General features: G+C 33.9%; 1 protein-coding gene and 1 long non-coding RNA gene across 5 annotated transcripts; one reads left to right on the top strand and one right to left on the bottom strand.

Moving 5' to 3' along the window:
• Positions 1-72: 72 nt before the first annotated feature.
• Positions 73-18,473, bottom strand: Atl (atlastin GTPase). 4 transcript variants are annotated; one of them, XM_083107617.1, is made up of 9 exons: positions 18,079-18,473; positions 9,604-9,684; positions 5,674-5,939; positions 4,738-5,523; positions 4,390-4,611; positions 3,979-4,193; positions 3,823-3,889; positions 3,683-3,712; positions 73-2,746 (listed from the first exon to the last, which is right to left on the bottom strand). In XM_083107617.1, the coding sequence occupies exons 1-9, from the start codon at positions 18,131-18,133 to the stop codon at positions 2,609-2,611; spliced, it is 1,860 nt and encodes a 619-aa protein (XP_082963743.1). In that variant the 5' UTR covers positions 18,134-18,473; the 3' UTR covers positions 73-2,608. The 4 variants fall into 4 exon arrangements, with proteins under 4 accessions (XP_082963743.1, XP_082963740.1, XP_082963742.1 ...); XM_083107614.1 differs by lacking the exon at positions 18,079-18,473 and adding an exon at positions 10,202-10,800; XM_083107615.1 differs by lacking the exons at positions 73-2,746; positions 18,079-18,473 and adding exons at positions 3,092-3,413; positions 10,202-10,806.
• Positions 6,613-8,821, top strand: LOC145976500 (uncharacterized). The gene is made up of 3 exons (XR_014440253.1): positions 6,613-6,931; positions 8,323-8,619; positions 8,776-8,821. It is a non-coding gene; the product is annotated as an uncharacterized LOC145976500 (long non-coding RNA).
• Positions 18,474-19,438: the final 965 nt, after the last annotated feature.

Below are 19,438 nucleotides of genomic sequence, written 5' to 3'. Positions count from 1 at the left end.
ATTTTAATATTTTACTAGTATATAATAGTGTATTTGTATGGCATAAAAAGATTAATAACATAAACTGAAAAATGTTAATTATATAATGTTTATTACAATATTAATACAATGGCTAAAAAACAAAAGTGCAACAAATATCTGTGATGCACTCTTAAAGATTTTTTATGATACAGATTTTTTGATACAAATTTTTGATTGAGGTAATTTTATTGAGCCGCAACTATAAATTATTCAATGATGTGTTTATTCTTAACTACATCATACCTATATAAAATATGTAAGGTGTTAAAAGTTTTCTTTATATAAATGTCGGTATTTGTAAATAATTTGGACACTTGGATGCAGTTATTCAACTCTATTATTATATTAGTTTCTAATTATTTTATAAAATTGCACAATAGCAACTGTATCAATATTAAAATTGCAGTTTATATTAATTGATGTTATATGTACACATTTTATCTCAGTTTAAAATATATATAATACTAAAATAATATATAATAGTTTAAATACTTAATTGTAGTTATTTGTTATAAACTTGAATTAATATGTATGCTAGAATTATTTACTTAGATAACTTATTATTATAAATAAAAAAGAGCAAATTTCTATAAAATTAATAAGTTTAATATGTGACACAAAAAATCTTGACAATCCAAAATTAAGTTCAATGGCACCTTTATGACCATGTATCTTTGCATAATTTTACTATTCTACATGCAACCATCCTGTATAAAGCACAATGAGACAATACGAATATGATTATATTTATAACATGAAGATGTTTATTTAGCTAATAAAATAAATATATTAATTATGGATAGTTTTAAAGCTACCTAATATTTATATTTATATTTGTTGAAGTTACAAGAAGACATAATTTGCAGAAAGAAAAAGCACATTTTAAAAATTGAATATATGTTGCATAAAATAACAATTATAAAAGTAATAACGTCGTCGAATGATCCGAGCTCGGTGAAACGCATACTCCCTCCGTCTTTTTGCCAACCGTAGGTTGGCAGTAGTCGGGAGTAAAAATAATCATATTTGTTATGAACGTCTTTGTGAAGTAAATATTTAAAATTATTGGAGACAAACAATTTATAATAATGTAGAAATTATCATAAAGTACATTTCTTACTATTGCAATCTCAAAGAATGTAGAAATTATATATTTTTTGAAATAATATGCACGTTTTAGAATACTTATAATAAAAGTTATCATTTAACTATATAAAATTGCTTAAATTTAACATTTACTAATGAAATTTGTGTATTAAAAAAAATAGTAGACTTCTATGCGAGTTATAAAAATAAACACATTACTCCAAATATATTATAGAGCGAATATAAAGTATATTAATAATGCTTGGCAAGAGATTTATATGGTGGAATTTTAATATATGTATATATCAGATTTTATTACTAAAATTACTCATTGAATCAAATTCATGCAATATAAAGAACAAGTTAATCCTTTCTATACTTAAAGGAAGCCTTTTGATTAATAATAAAAAAAAAAATAAAAAAAAATAAAAATAAAAAAAAACGCAAGCACACACAATATTCTCTAAGTATAAATATAAAATTAGATCTCTCTGTTAAGTTTATTCAATGAGTAATATAGATAATAAAATACAATCATATCTATGTCACAAATTTGAGCACTATTAAGAGTGTGTTGGCAACATAAGACTTATATCTTATTCTCTTAAATATATTAATATAAACGTTGTACAACTTTGAAATGTTGCATTTAATAAGATATACCACAGCAATATATATATATGGCGCACAAAATCTATTTCAAAATAGTATTTTTATGAAATTTCCAAGCTATGTAAAATGTGAATAACATCATATATACATTCTTTCTTTTATTATTAAATAAAACAATAGTTTAGTACAGTAACTGATATAAAGAATTTCTGGCACGAACAAAATCTGTACTTTATTTTAGTCCAAAAGCATATAAATAACATAAAATAATAAAGAACATAATTGTGCAAAAACAAAATCCTGCATATGAGAAAAAAGAATTAATTGCAAAATGCACTTTAAATGTAATACAATTAAATGTGGATACAACAGAAAGAACGCATGCACTTAATGGAAAAGAAAACAAAAGTTAGCATACATATAGACTTATTTTCCCCTAACTGTTTATAATATTTTGACAAATGCACTTTCCTACTTTTTTAATATAATTCATAATAACTTTAAATATATATAACATCCCCGTCATAAAACATTTTCAGATCAAGCTACAATAATGATATCTTTCACCAGTACAAGATTTTATTTTTATAACAACATTATATATATCAAGGATATACTAGGTAATACTAGTAATATCATGATTTTCACCAATCTAACACTGTTTTTTTTTTTCATAATTAGAATACATCATATATACATTCACAGTCATTTCAAATTAGTACGTTTAAGCCATAATGTTTAATCCAGTTTAAATAGAGAAAACTATTCATGGCGGTATGTCAAGAAATAACATATTGTAAAATTTGATTATGTCACTTGTTGGCATTTGCACACAAGAATGCAGTATGTGAATCCATTTAGACAATCGAGATATTGTGGGAATGAAGTATTACGATAATTTAGGCTTGCCATTGGCAGTGACAGTGGCAGTCAATAATGTTGAATTTGTTACCGCCACTTCAGCAGCCTGCACCACTGCTACAGATACTGACTTCTCCACAAATTGTTGGTAGAGTGGCTTCATGAACTAAACAAATATAAAAATAATTTTTTCCATTATTCTTTTCTATATAATTTACGACAGTTGTAATAAATGATTTTGCACAATTAAAATTATGTATTTATTTTGCAAGTTTTGAAATTTTATATTATTTGTCAGCTTCAAGATATAATGTTCACTTCAAGGAACTTAATAGGACACATGAGAGAAGTGATAATAATTACATGAGAGCATCGTAATTTTTGATAAAAACAATCGTGATTGGAATAATGTTTGGATAGAAAAGTATGGTCAATGTTAATAGTTATAAATACTTGATTATGTAGCTAAATGCCATACCTTTTCGATATTTGTTCCTGTTAGCACTCGGCTTATGACAGGAATAGAAAAAGAAACAATAAAAAAAATGATATTAATGGTTGTACTTGTATCATCAAATTAACTTTGATTAATAAGAAAAGAATTTGTGAAATATAGATATGTAAGAAAGTATCAAGAAGCAATTCGAGATTGAAATAATTAATAAATTTAAAATTAAAGAGGAAGAAAAGTGGGATCATATATAGCCATGTCTACAAAGATACAGATAAGTAAAATGATATATAGGTATTGCAAACACAATTATGACAATGGATAGGATTAGGTATCTTAGTGTATATGCTAATTTATAACAAAAATGAGCACATAGCCAGACCTGTTGCAATAAAAAAAATGTATTAATTATGTGAATATCATACGAGTCATGTAAATTATATACATATATTGTGATTGATAAGTGCTGCTTATATGCGATATATGAAACATAAATTTTCATAAATGATTTTAGTGCAAGTGAATATCTTAATTTTGCTATTAACTATGATTTTTTTCGCATTATTTGCATTGTATTTCAAATTAAATTTAAGAAAAACATGTTTACATTACACGTTTATAAGATTAATAAATGAGTAAAAAAATCTCTACCTTTCTCAAATATCGTTTTTCATTAGTACACTGCGAACAATATATAACTTTTATCAGAGAGATTTTATATCTACACGATAAACATTGAAATAGATATAAGAAAGATAAGAAATCGATTAATTTTTAGGATTCATACTTACATTTTCCCATATTTTATTGGCTAAGTCATCTATTTGTGTGCCAATTTCTCTGAATTCTCCACTATATCTAAGTAATATTCAAACAAGAGATAGTAGTAAGAAAATAGTGCATGATAATAGAAAGTTATCACACATAACTTTAAATAATTCACATACCTTATATATGCCCATAAAACAAGGGTGAGGAGACCGATACCCATAATAAGATTGCATATATTTGCTATTGTATATAGACCAACAAGACCAAATATTCCAGACAAAATATACATGGTAACGGCAATTGCGAAAAATACTGCCGGCGTTCGTGCTGCTTTAAAGATGTTTTTGCTTTCGTTGTGCGCCTTGAATTGTAAGAAAGCTTCATCCATGTCCTATATATATATTAAAAAAGATATATTTTATGTTAAAATGAACATCCTTCAAAAGAATCACCTTCAAAAGAAGAAAAAAATATTAAATTATTTAGAATTATTTTAAAATTATAAAAAAAATTAGAAAAAATATTAAATTATTTATAATTATTTTAACATTATTTCAAAAATTACAATTGATTAAATGCATCCTTGCCTTAATCAATTTTTCCATATATTTTTGACTAAATTCTTCTCCACCCATCTTTCGTTTATTTTGGAATTGGCGAAGGGCCGAGTCCACGCAATGATGATGTTCTGACTCTAAATGCGCGGTCGCTAAAAACGGTTTCGATCCACCGCATACGTTTTCCATCATTTGAAGGTACAAATCTTTAGCTTCAGCTACAGCTGTTAAGTTGTTAGCTTCTGCTGTAGCCTGTAAATACATAACATTACTATAGATCAACGATTGAGGCATTTGCTTCTTCTTTTAATTGAACAAGACAATAAAAAAAAGAAAAGGAAATCATGGATAACAAAATTATGTTAAGCATATACATACCACAAGCATACTTTTCGGTTCAGGAAGTTCATCTCCTTTGTAAAGATTGATGTAACTTTTGAAATATTCCAACAAATCTTTCGCTTTCACAACTTGACCATTAATCTTCTTGGTCACCAGATTTTGTGGCGCTAGTATCATTGGTATAAGTACTTTCAATTGTTTTTTGAACTCGGATTGTATTTCTGATAATCTACCGTCGAATTTTGGATTCGTTGCAATTTCGAGACCGGGATGCGGCATGAGGAAGCAAGAAATATCCGAAAAGCAGGATTTAATGTGCTTTCGCAAACTCTGTAATTCCGCATGTTGCCTATCGGAGATTTCCAATCTCTTGTCGAGCAACTTCTTTCCGCCGTTTGCTCCATAATCAGCCTCATACGGGTAAACCCAGTCCCTGATTAAAAACTGCAGTCTCTGAAAAGGCGTGCTATCAGAACTCTCCAGCGCCAATCTACCATACTCGGTGAATAGTTGTAAATGTTGAAGATCGTCTTCTTGGATGTTTTGCGACAGATTATATATTTGCACGGAGGACAGCATTGTGCTCAACGCGAACACCGTCGCGCAGTCCCGCACCGTCGATTGACTGTCAAACGCGCCTTGAGTGTCCATAAGAATCACTGCGATCTTCTCACCATTCGCCAAGGTAGTAGGGTACACCTTGGACCACATCAATATTCCCGTGGTGTCCCTCTCGGAACCGCCCCTCCACGAAAAACCACTCAACGGTTCATCTTCGTCGCCCAACCAAGAATCGGTATTATCGCTATTTTGTAATGTGTACTGTTGATTTAACACACATATTATGGTTGTTCATGGTTTCCAAAGTTTCACATCGACCGAAGGATGGATGAACATGAAATAACGTAAATTTGGTAAATATCTCTAATTTCGTGCGTCGGTATGCTTTTTTAATTTAGATATTACGTGTACCTTGCTGTCCATGTAACGAAGAAAAAAATCAAGAAGGAAACTTTTGCCTTTCCTAAAGGCACCTGCAACAGACACCACAACCACATTTCTATCTTTCACGTCGTCATGTAATAGAATTTCAGATAATGCCTCTTCATCTAATTCGAAGGTATGATCTGGATGGGCAAGTACCACTTGGACAGGCCGCCCCTCGTCCGTTAATGTGTCCGGAGTCTGGGCATTCATCGGCGCGATCCTTTCTATCCGGTCGTTCTTTCCTAGATTATCTGTGACAAACATAAAATATTTTTATTGTAGATAATAAGTGTAATATTAATTAATAATAATGTAAAAAAATTAATTTTATTGAAGAAATTAAAAGAAATTATGTATTTTGTCTTACTGATCAACAATAACTTTTAATTTTTTAAAGATATAGATATTTTATAAGATTAATTAGCTTTCAATATATATATAAATTTTTTTTGTATTATATTTAAATATGCAGCAATCAAATAATCATCGAAATAGATGTTTAATAATAATTAACAATAATTATTTACGCAAGTTTAGCTGTTTATTACAAGTTATTTCGTTCTTAATATTAGATATATATATATATAGAATGTACATCAATGATAAATTCAACTTTTTTAATTAAACGTAAGCAAAGTTAATGATAATATTAATGAATTTTGACACAACTTTTTTAGGAGACACAACTCAGTTCAATGTTTAAAAACTATGATGTAAATTGTAAATGTTGGACCACCGGATTATGAGCCATTGTCTTGCATTCATATCCCTGCTGAAAAAGTTACAAAGGACAAGAGGAAGAATATGATGAGGAAGTTATACTCAGCCATGTGTATATAGGCCTTGACATTAACAAGGCACGTAAGCGGGCTTTCGGGGTATAATTTATTGCACGTTACACGAAAACAAACAGTCCAAGCCTAACCCGCCGCCAGTTACGTGTCTAAAGCGCTGACCCGTGACGCGTGACTTGGATCAGCTGTGAGAGTGAATAGGAGATCTAAAACGTCAGTGCGTGACGGCAAATCGATCAGACAGATTCGCGAAAACTGAACATAAATCGCCGAAAGATTGCATCGTTAAATATATCATCAGCTATATTGCAAAAGAAATGAGAAAGATATAATGATTTTTATCTGTACTTTGTCAATATAAAATCTGTTCTTAAATATAATAAAAAAAGAAAGAACAGCGGACTGAAATATATATATATATATATATATTATATTTTACAATTTTCTAAGTAATTTTTTTTTATCAGGAGCATTACTAGATCTTTTTCCTTAAAGCCTTTTTCTTTTTCTCTAAAATATCACATATTTCTAATAAAATGGATGAGAAACAAAATAAAAAATTCTTCTTAAGCTTATATTAGTATAATCTTGTGAGTAGAGTATATTAACTTATTTATTATTCGTATCACGAAAATGTATCAGTAATAATTTCATCGCAAAAACACGTACCAGGAAATTAATGCAAGAATATTTTATTTTTTACTTCTCGTGTAAAAAGAACAAATTAATATTTATCAGAGAATATATAAAAATTATATTTTAAATTATAATTTGTATGGATTACTATTATTATTTTTGATGCTGTTGCGAATTTTTTACACTGAGATAATTGTATGTGTTCACCATATTATGAAACAAAGAACACTTCATGATTCTTATTACATGATGACATTCTATTATTAAAGCATGTTACAATTGCATAAAATTAGAATTGATTTCATCATATTTATTAACGATATCGAGAAATATCACGAGAAATTGAAGTTTGATACGATAACTGATAAAAAAGATATATTTTTTATATATCTTCATTTGCTATATTTTTTTGTTCATTTAGAAATATAATAAAATTATCATATTGATAAGTGGTAATAAGCAAGATATTTGCTTATTATTATGAATATAATTGCGAGATATATTTTGCGAGATACAATTCGGATAAGAAGGATATTTTAAAGAATAATTAAAAATTATTTTAAAGAATTTTACTTATTCTGAAATATTTGCAGTTTCACATTTGGTATTATATTAAGTCATAACAATATATTATTTTGCAATGTCATGGTTGGTTCTTTCAATGACGAACATTACGCTTTGTCATACTCAAAGTAACTCATTACAGATCAGCTTATATTTTCAACCTTTGCTCGTGGTTTTTCCATGTTTCATATATGCCTAATGATTATTAACATTTTTTTGCATAGTTTTTCACTAATGAATATTGCAAAGATTCTAGACAAATTATGTAGAGAAAATATTAAAAATGTTAAAGAAATCAAGCAATTGTATTTATTATATCTCTTGTTAAATTATTTTAAAAAAATTATATTTTTATGTTGTAGATGTATTTCGTAATTAATAATCATGTTGGTCGTTTATATGTATTAACATTTCTATCGATTCACACGTTTCCAGGAATATTACGAATATTCATGATATTAAGCGATTTATTTTAATAACTATATACTATACTATAATATTCGATATGCACATTCAATTAATAAGCGTATCTCAATAAGAAGATCAAATGTGCGACAGATATCTTCAATTATAATAACGTTGACGACGATATATTTCATTTTATATAGTCGGAACGTATTTCTCTCTCTCTCTCTTTCAGATAGAAAGTCCTCGACGATTACTTATTACGAGCAAACGGCCTATTATACATGTGCAAATGCCAATTCTACAGCCCGCCTTCTTGCCTCTATTTCCACGACAATGTTCACGTCATCGTCGTCGCGACGTAGTGCACACGCCACATCATCAGAGATCTCTACGGTCTTCTCTACTATCTCACGATCGTACGAATCATTACTGCAGTAATACGAAAAATTTTTCATGTGGAACGAGACGGCGAGAAAAAAGAGAACACCGGAATCTAATTAACTTAAATTGTCGGCGCTAAAGAATAGAGGTGAGAACGATTAAGAGAAATAACACATGTTATTGCGACTATCAACGAAAGCATCAAAATTATTATATACATTTATATGTTTATTTTGATTTTACGCGCAATTTACATATATTTATTATTAATATTTATTATGTAGATACTTTCTCTCTCACACAGATTTGGCACAGATCGCAATTTACAAAGATATACGAATAAATCAAGCTGATAAATATTCAAAAGTTTTTCATGTATAAACATGGTATTATTTAAAGTAATTATATTTAAAGTAGTTAATAAAAGAAAGTAAAAAAAATAAATTCAAAGAAAGTACTGCATGTAATATGTAATTATGTACCTACATATGCATTCAACGCTAGATAGTCATTAGTAATGAATATGAATTATAACAGATAACGATACGGCAAGGTACAGTTAGATTTAACAGGAAGTTTATGTTACATTGATAGTTTGCGCGTCGTAACGAAATACATTTTGCGATTTGCAAGAAAATTCTAGACTTCCTGCGATTTAATAGCCAACTTTCACATTTTGCGTCCTTTCCCGCGTATCGCGTTTGAAATTACGCGCAGACGAGATATTACGAGGACTCACGTGAATTCAAGAAAGAACAAGACGGCTTTTGTCGCAAACGATTCCGAAAAGTTGTATAAACTCGAGTCAAACCTCTTGCAAGAATTGCAAGAACTCGGATGATGCCCGAGAAAGCTGCTGGCCGCGCGAACTCGTCGCAAAATCTGATCCAGCGAGAATTCTTGAGGAGTTACGGGTCGCTTTTGTTAGCTTTCTTTTGTACACAAAGGAAAAGTATTTTATAAGAGAAAGAGGACAGGGAGGACTCTCCCGTACACGCAAAAAGTGGGTCGTCGCTTCGAAATTCGTTTGGAATCGTTACATTTTTAGGAGGCGACAGCTAGAAATAATCAGCGACGCGATTTACGGGAGTGAAAAGCAGGAAAACAGTCGCGACTAAAAAAAGCAACTCACCCATATTTTCGGTTGTCTTATGCTGTTGTTGTGGTACGCGATTCACGTTCTCATCAAGAGTCGTCATCGGGGCCTTCTCGGCTGAAAAGATTTTTGAACAGTACAATTAGTCGCGTTTAATCTGTAACATGTATATTATATATTCATGCTTTATATAACAGATTATCTACACCTATTATTAAAAATAATTACATATATATGAGATGAATATGATTTAAAATTGAAATGATGATTCTGTACCAACATGTGTTCCTATCTTTATTTTCTTTAAAAATTTAAAAGAAAAAATCTTTCGGAAGAAAAAAATAGAGAGCATATTTATCATATATGATGACGTTAATGTTTCCCAAAATTTTTACGAAAATTTCAATGATCAATAGAAAATTGATAGATAAAAATTTTGATATTTTATTGAATTATTAATTAATGATACTATTTTTCCTTTATTATTTGTACGAAAATAAGATTATTTCAGGAAGAAGACGTCAATAAAATTCGGGAAACATTGATTTGAAAGTACAGTTTCTCATGGATTAAGTCAATCACTGAATGAACCGACAAGACGATCGCGTTTCCAAAAGATTATCCGACAACTAACTCGGTTTCTGCTGCGTTTCCGCAAATGTGCTGCGTTGCATGACATTCCCGAAATCAGAATTGTTAGTTGTCGTCGCATACGCGACCTGCTGCGTCCTCGTTCTCGGCGGTCTCGCCGGTTCTTTCGGTCTGTCTGGTTTATCTGGTCTGTCTGGTCTATCCGACCTTTCCGACGACCTTGACCCGGAAGGGTCGTCGAGCCGCTTTCGCCTCGGTTTTACGACGATCCTATCGGTCATATTTTCGGCTCTCACATTCGTCACAGAGTCAACACAATACACGCAGCTCGATAAAATCGAGACAAACAAGCGCGAGGTATATATACATATGACGAGGAACACTCGGCCGTGCGCCGCGTAGATGCACCGGGCATCCGCGATACTCAGGTACTAAGTCTGTGAAAAGAACCGGACTAGAAATATCCCGGTCGACACTCCTTGAGTCGTGCGTCGTGATGGCGAACTTCGCGAGTTGGCAGCATTTCACAAGTGGCATGAGTGTCGCACGAGTAGCAGACCAACAGAAACCGGCTGACACAGTCGTGGAAACATAGTGGGGCATTTGTAGACATATAGACATCGGCAGGATTCTCTTCGAGATGTTACCTACATGCCTCGAAGTTTAACATTAAGTGAAACATGCTACACAATCTCATTACACACGACAAATGTTTCTCCTCTCGTTCCGTTTTAAAATATTTTATAAATAGTTCATTCTTTCCCTCTCTTTTTTTCTTTCGATTAAATCTTATTACATTTATGGTTGTTGGTAAAAAGAAGAGAGTCTCTCTCTTATATTTCATTTTATATATAAAGCAATGAATTTAAATCTGTTATTAAGAATATCTTTCTTTCTTTATACATTAGAACGCTTCTTTGATTATTAAAAAGCGAAATGCAAGTGCAGTTTTCTGATGATGATTCTATGGAAACGAGTATTCCTCCCGATTTCACGTTGGAAGCTGACAAGAAAAATTACACACAAAATGACGTAATGATGACGTCTGCATTTAAAATATTACATTACGTTATCGAGTTCAGTTTCGCTCGACTTATTATGAATGATTTAATGATAGTCAGTCGAAGAGAATGAGTGAGATTAAAAGAAGATTAAAGGATGAAAAAGAATAAACGATAACGATCACATTCATGGGAGGAATAATTTTATGTTTTACATTTCTAAGTATTTTTTGATACTGAGTATCGGTCATAGTTATAAAAGAATAATTGTATAATTGGTAAGATTATTTTACGTATGCATAATTATATAAATCTAACGAAGAAATAAAAGGGATTAATATAATAAAATTATTATCTTGATGCAATGTGTGTTTGACATTTTTATTCTTTATATAATATATAGAGAATATTTAATTAGAATATAATGATTATTAGAATATAATGATTATTCAGAGAATATTTAAGTAGAATAAAAATTCTTTCTATAGACGTAAATATAAAGAATAATTGATAAAAATTATGCATTTAAGATCGCAAAAAAGAAAAGTTTTGAGACTACACAAGCAGCATAAAAGCTTGCACTGCCAGCGGCGATAAAATTATCACTATTAACAATTTATAAAGAAGTGGCTGCTTGCTCGTCGTTAAAACTTATTATAGCAGCATTTTCTTTAGAAAAAAACATTTTGTGTTGTGTTAATACTTGCATAATCACTTTAAGACTAAAACGAGGTCGCTCGATATGGATAAAAAAAATAATATATTAGAAAAAAGTTCTCTAATAACTAGGTAAAAGTTTCAAAATTTAAATCAATTTGTTGTTTGCGTATTAGTTCGTATAAATAGAAAAGTGAGATTTGGCAAGATTCCGTAGCTTCTGCAACGACTTGCGAATGTAACACGATATGTAGATTTGCCTAATTACAATACGTTACAAAGATATAACACAGCTGCATCTTTGATAACAAATGATAAAAAATAGATTATGCAAATAGAGAAGATAATCCTCAAAGTTTATTAAAGAAATTATTATTTAACAAAATAAGTTTCCTTCATATTATCATCACAAATTTACCTACAAATTCACTCATTTAAATAAGATATTTTGATAAGAAAAAAATGTGTAAAATTAAAATAAAAATAAGTAGCAAAATTCCGATTATTTATATAGAATAAAAACATTGAAAAAACCACTAAGAAAACATAATAGCGAATTAGTTTCCAGCTCAGATTTGCAAAAATCTGCAATTATTAATAAAAAAATACGCATGACGTTAATTAATGTTATTTTCTGAACGTCATGCAACCTTGAACGCTCTTGATCTTTAGATCATTGAATATCTCACTTTTTGCAGGTATTTATGACATGTGATATGACGTACGTGGGCAGTTTTCCTGCGTATCTATATTGTAGAAGAAATAACGAGCTTTGGTTTAATTTAGGAGCGGATGACACGAGTAATTTCGTACGTTCGTATTCGTGAACGCCAACTGGGAGGAAGAAGGTGTTATATGTCGCAAATATTGGCACTGCATTCAGAAATAGTTTTCAAGTGATACGAGTATCTCACAAATATTATAAACAAAGATTATAAAAATTGCAGGTAAACAATCTGCTTTTAGTTTAGATACGTAAAGTTTGCATTTAAATATTATTGCTTTATATAATAAATATTTAAAATTAAATAACATTATAAGAAAAACTTGTAATTACGCGATATTTCGGAAGAAAATCTCAAACATTCTCAATTTCGACAAAACTCGAGTCAATATTTTTAAGATATTAATATCAAACTTATTTAAATTTAAATCACACAATCTTTATGTATCAAAGAAGAAAAATAAAAGGATAAATAAATAATAGGTAATAAAATAAGATAATTCAAACTATTTTTTTCTCAAAAGGTTAAGCTCTGCCAGTTAATAAAATAAAATTCTCTTCGCTGATTGGAAAATACATTTCCACCTTAATATTACACGTCGTTCTTCTACTTGATCGCCGTTGAATCGTGTTGCCAATTTACGAGGTGGTATCGTCGAACAAACATAATCAAAGTTAGTAGCTACACCAATAAGGATTTTAGATCGGTACCTGGTTTGCACGGGCGGTAAAATGAGCCAAGTTAACGTTCGCTACGAGCGTTGCACGCGGGGGGGGATTACGATATCCTTTCGCAAGATATATTTATTTTAAGAAAGTGTACCCTTCCCTCTCCGAGTACACATCGTTTTGTACCGTTTGAACTTGCACATCGCGCGGAGGCAAATGTTTTACGACAAATGAGGGAGTTTATTGCGAGAAGGGAAAGCCGAAATGTGCGACGGGATAAAAGGATGAAACCGGTGAACGTGGGGGAGGGAGAGAGAGAGAGAGCAGAAATAAGAGATCGTCTCGTATAAACGAACGAGTGAGTTAAGATTATTGTGCCTCCTTCAGGCACATCTCGGTTATCGTTAATCCCGCCCCAGGCGTTATCCGGCACGCGGTTTATTTACGTTTCCATCTCCGCGTATATGCCAGGCATAACCGCGATTCCCGAAGTTTATGCAGCACCGTACGCAGTTTGGTTATGAGCTCTGCAACAGCCCGAAAGGTTCTTTCGCGTCTACGCGAGCACGATTTTGCAAGTTCCAGCCGGCACATCTTAAATCTTAATGGCAACGTTACGCCGAATGAAATAAGATACGGTACGAACGATAGCTCTCGATGCGAAACGTTATTCCATCATTTTACACAAACATTAACTTTCACCCAGAAAGGTCAATAAAATAATATAAAAGTTAAAAATCTAAAATTTAAAAATAACTAAAAATTCGGAAAACTTTCATCGAAGAAGTTGCGCTGAAAGATAGCTTGCGATGCGAAACATTATTCCTTTTTACAAACGTAGACTATTATCGATTCGAAATATCAAATAATTCAAGTCGACATATAATTTCCTCATTATTTGGTTTCCCTATTTTAAAATCAGTTACGTACAAAAAATGAGTTACTTTTGATAAAAATTTCATAAGGAAATAAAATCGCGTTTGTATCGATCGAGAGCATATCAGGAATTTAATTATAAAAGACATATCGATATTAAACATAATGCGTTTCGCACAACAATAGGTTTTATTGCAATTTCCAGCTAATTGAATCGCATTGTATACACGCGGTGTCGCTTATAGAAATCAATACCCCTGAACTTCCCCTTCTAAATGCCACGCTTTACGAAGTTATGGATAGTATACCTCGTCGTCACGTGCAATTATATTATATTTATGCTCGTTTTTGCGAACTTCAGCTAAACCGCTTGCGTCATTGCGCAAGTTATACGAGAAAACGGTCAAAAATACGGATCTCTTCTAAAATAATATTAAGATCGTATTTTCGGAGATTGCGGTTATGCAACAATTACAAATTATGTATTAGTACATAACGAAAGTTTGCTTTTTTATTTCACGACGTAAAAATACCGCGTGTCGTTTTATTCAAAATTATGGTATATGAAAAATGTTATATCACGCAGAGGAGGATATAAAAATTCTCTACATATAGATTACCGCGTAGAGACTCTAGCTACGTCGATTTCTTTAATAAATCTCCAAGTATTGATCGCCCGCGCAAAAAGCTCTTTTTCTTCAACGAGATGCATAGAATTCGTATTTTCGCCGGTATTGCCGGATCACCGATTAATGGCGCATGACCGATTGGCTTCCGATTCATCTGACTGAATAATGCAAGTCTAATTAGCGAAGTGCACAAACGCAGGAGAGCGCTCGAACGGAGATATGTATATGTAGTTTACATGTTAAGTATGTATGCGCGTGTATTGAAGCGACGAGAACGTGTATTTGTATTGACCTCGTATCACCTGACCTCTCGTCAATTGACATCCTTGGTATAACTTTACTTTGTATCGCGGCTCGAATTGTCTCGACTCGAATAAGAATACAAATTGTGATACACTGTTGTTTTCAAAAATTGTTGTTTTAACCGTCAAATATAAATAATATGCTCATATTATTTCTCGCTCTAGAAATAATAAAAATTAAAATTGCACACATGGAATATTAAAGAAAAAAAATTAAAAAGAAATTAACCGATATTCAGAGGAAAGGGCATGGAATATTAATAATAAATATAATTAACAATATATATGTTATCATTTAAAAAATAATGTATAATGCTAGAATTATAAAGACGGCTAAAAAGGAAACTCTACGTACAAGGGAGATAGATATACATCAGAAAAAAATCTGTTCATGACTCCAAGAGTTTATAAATGATAGAATCGAGGCGCGGCGCGTGCTAGAAACTTTTCTCATCATCCGAATCTGACCGCAACTCTAACTGCGTCTTGCTACGTCCATGAGAAAAGAATGCTTCGTCGTAGTTATGAGTCTGTAAGTGAACAGCAAACTACCTGGAGGAATCGGCTTCAATTAACTCGGCGAATTGTCTCGGGCTCCGGCTCGGGCACAAGCCGGGTGTAACGTCGGACTTCCGCTTAATTTATCGCGGGCGGCTCAGAAATTTATTGCGAAGCGCTCCGTGTTTCCGTTCGACGATGGACCCGTCGTAAACTATCGGGAAAGTGGGGCCGGCTCGTTTCCATCGGACGTGCATACACGGCGCGCGTGCCACGCAAAGCTATCGATGCTATTCAATAAAACACGCGCCGCATCGGGCTGAATAGGCGCGCCAATATGCGACTCTCATTTCCAATCCCGGAACAGCAATATGTGTTGCGTGTGTGCGTGTGTGCGTGCACGTGTGTGTGGATATTCGCGCGTGTAACGTGCGTCCATTGCGTTGCATCGCTTTGACGCGCGCTTTTCCCATCCGACATTGTCGCGTGGGAGAGTGAGAGAGAGAGAGAGAGAGAGAGGGAGATTTCATTTAATGCGGAATAATATTACGACTTCCTGCTGTGTGAGGCATTACGGTGAAACAAGAGAAAGAGGAAATCGGATTTCTGTATCGTAAAAACGTGTTCGCTAATTTTCCAACGAAAAACGAACACGAGTGCATATCGAGCGTCGTGAATCGTCACAGACATGCTAATTCTGAAAAAGCAACTTTGTTATAGCGTACGAGTCCTCGTGCTTTTTCCCTCGCGTCCTCTTTCCCGTTCCTCGCGTTGTTTGTCGCTCTTTGATACTTTTAATAGCGGAAATCAGATTAGACTTGATACGTAGCGAAACGCGTCGAAAGCTCGGATACTCTTTCCCCTTTGCGTTTTATTTTTTTTTATTCTGTTTTCTATTAACTCAATAAATATGTTGTTACTAGCGATAAAACGACATATCTGAAATGTGAAATTTATTTTCCTTCATAGTTAAGCGAGATTAAAACGACGAGATCCACGAACGTTGACTAAAGAGTGAGATTATATAAGCTGTCTGCGGTCTGATCTCATAAATAATGCTAACGAATAAATGACGTAGCTAAATTGCTATACTATATTGCTTTTAAAACACTGATTAAAAAATGCAATCTCATCTATGATTACGCAATTAATTTAAGCGCGATTATAACTGATAGACAACTTCTCTAAATTCTACAGTTCTCGTAATACACAAGAATTGAATCATCAGCGTTTTTAAATACATAGGCATAAATTTGCAAACAGATTCTCTGACCATGAGTAATCAGCTTTAAACGCTCGTATATATCTATCGTATTTTTTCCGAAGTCGCTTGTAAGATATGCAGGTAAATGTGGAATGCAATGTAAGCGGAAACGAATGGAAAGTTACAACGAAGCAATTCAGCATTCTTTCATCGATCGTATCATTTTTCTTGTTCCATTCTGACTCTAACATCGTGCTAAAGTTGCATCCAATGCGATCGCTAATCGAAATGATATAAGAAAAAAAATGTATAACGAGTAAGCACGAGTGTCTTATATACATTTTCTCTTATATTATTATAATTATTTTATATATATATATATATATATATATATATATATAAAATTATAGCATTGTTCGAGAGACATTACTTCATCTAAAATGTGCAATTTTTTTATTGAATTGGCGGCAATCGTTGAATCGAATATATCGCTCAGATATGCCTTTACACGTGCGACGACTGTGATTGCGTCGTGGAAGAGCCGGTTCAATATAACGTTTGACGTTTCTACGAGAGGAGTTCGTACAATTGTTAACCTTGCTGACTAATCGAATGTAAGGCCGCGTAAATATACGCTGCGAGCTCGAAATTCCTTCGTTTTCTCGCGGCGCTTCCACAGCACAAGAGCTTCCACGAGAGCCCTCCTCGCGTTCCAAAAATTACGTCATCCTCGTTTTGACAGGACTTCTTATTTACCCGTTCCTCTCGCGCGCGTAAGCACGATATTTATAGACACTCGTGTCGGCGAATACGCAATGTCATCGGTTACGCGTCATTCTATTATGCGAGTATTACATTATAACCTCTTATAAGAGCGACGTTACCTCGCAATCGTCGAGCCACGTAACACGTTCATCTAAGACACTAATATTTTTCATTACTCGACAGAGATTCGCGGTTGCACAACTCGCGCGTTCTCTGTCCTTCGCACGTATTCCGTCTCCGTCGCTCTTTCTCATTATCGTCACTCACCTTTCTCTCCTTATCTCGTTCACTTTTTCGTGTATTATCGTATCGTTCGAACATGCAACGTCGGAGATAAATTTTATCGGACACGAGGGAATTCAAGGACGAATCGAGAATCGAGTCGTGGAAGAATCGGCGTCAGCAAAGTGTCAAACAGCAGCGGGCATGGACGGCTCGTCACGTCGCGCGGCCGCTCAACCGAACAGCTGGTTCCGCGTCAGACGCGACGAGTCGGTCCCTCTTTCGCGATTTTAATGATCTACGGCAGATTCACTCGATGTCGCATAAACCCTCGTACCCGGCGAAATGACGAAAAATCAAGAGAAATACTCACCCACATACGAACTGCCGTGGTCGCCGTTCTGTTTATGTTGTCCGATGTCCGCCATATTGCGCTACGTGTGACGTCACATCCACGACTGCGCGCCACCGTCACCTCTCGCTGTTTCCTAGATGCGTTCGAAAACTTACTCGTTGAATAGAGTAGGGCTCGATCGACCAATCAGGATGAAGAAGCAGGGACGTTCCGATTGGCCGATCAAAGTTACTCTACCTTGACGACGGATCTTCGAACGCGATTCGGCTACGACGTGACTTGTTCGGCCTCATTCGGTGTTATTAGTTTATATGGCGTGTACGAGCACCGGTGTTCGAATTGTTCTTCGATCGCGGCTGCGTTTCGTGACGAAAGTAGGAGAGAAACACACCTCTGCGACATTAATAATCTTTCATATTCTTAACGTATCGTATATTCAACTTGTATCGCTAGTATTTTGACATAATTTCGTTTGAAAACGATTCCAAGGTAAGCTACAGTGATACGATTACAAGAAATGCCGATTGATCGATAGATAAATATATTCATACATTTCGCTTATTTTAATGCGTCTTCGCAAGAGAATTGTATTAAAATTCTGCCATTTGATAAACTTTAAAATTGACCTTTCAAATCTAAATTATTCCGATAGATTCGACTTGCAAAAAATGATAAAATATTTCTTGCATAATAACTGGATTTAAACACCGCGTTATCACCGTTACCGGTCGTGATAAACATTTTTTTAACGAAATCAATGTTATTCCTTCAAACCGGAAACACGAAACGAAAGCTATACCCTTGAGTCGATTTGAATCGAACGTATTTGATAATCGGCATCAAAGTGAAGTACAACGCGCTCCTACTCTCGTCAAATTAACGCGCCGAGGCACCTATCAGTTTGTCCCTAACGAATCGAATCTCGCGGCAAACTTCACGCATAACTCGCAGAGTCAACGCGCGGTTCGCACGTTCGGTCACGTACGCGAGTGTATCCGCGATTCTCTCGTCCTCGATTATCATCGGTAGCGATACGTAGCGCACGTAGCTTCAACTTTGACGTAACTTTGCGCGTCGCTCGCGAATTTCGAAGCGCGGGCGCGCGCCGCCCGATTCGCAGTTTCGGCGACGCGCGGCACTACTTTCGCCGGCGGACGGCGATTCGACGCGGCGGTGGCGCGGTCGGTCGCGGATCCCCCATGGTGGAACGTGGATGCTGTGCGCGGTGGTACGTGTCCTGTACACGCGCGAACACGCACGACGACGATACGGCCGTGCCCGTCGACGACGACGACGCGAACGCGCGCGCGTGTGTGTTTGTGTGCCCGTAGCTCGTGCTCGCCTTCTCTCTCGCGTCGTTTTCGCGAAGTGACAGCCG

This window comes from Camponotus vicinus, unplaced genomic scaffold (assembly GCF_025532165.1).
Source record: "Camponotus vicinus isolate PSW18456_S1 unplaced genomic scaffold, iyCamVici1.0 SCAF_9, whole genome shotgun sequence".
Classification (NCBI taxonomy): domain Eukaryota; kingdom Metazoa; phylum Arthropoda; class Insecta; order Hymenoptera; family Formicidae; genus Camponotus; species Camponotus vicinus.
The sequence above is the reverse complement of the archived record's forward strand: the minus strand, read 5'-3'. Positions and strand labels throughout refer to the sequence as shown.

Bases quoted from the DNA above. Each gene is read 5' to 3' on its own strand.
- Atl (XM_083107615.1), bottom strand. From the start codon at position 10,439: ATGACCGATAGGATCGTCGTAAAACCGAGGCGAAAGCGGCTCGACGAC. The intron at 4,612-4,737 runs GTATGTATATGC...ATGTATTTACAG, and splicing joins AACCGAAAAGTATGCTTGTG to GCTACAGCAGAAGCTAACAA. The intron at 3,713-3,822 runs GTAAGTATGAAT...TATTGTTCGCAG, and splicing joins CCAATAAAATATGGGAAAAT to TGTACTAATGAAAAACGATA.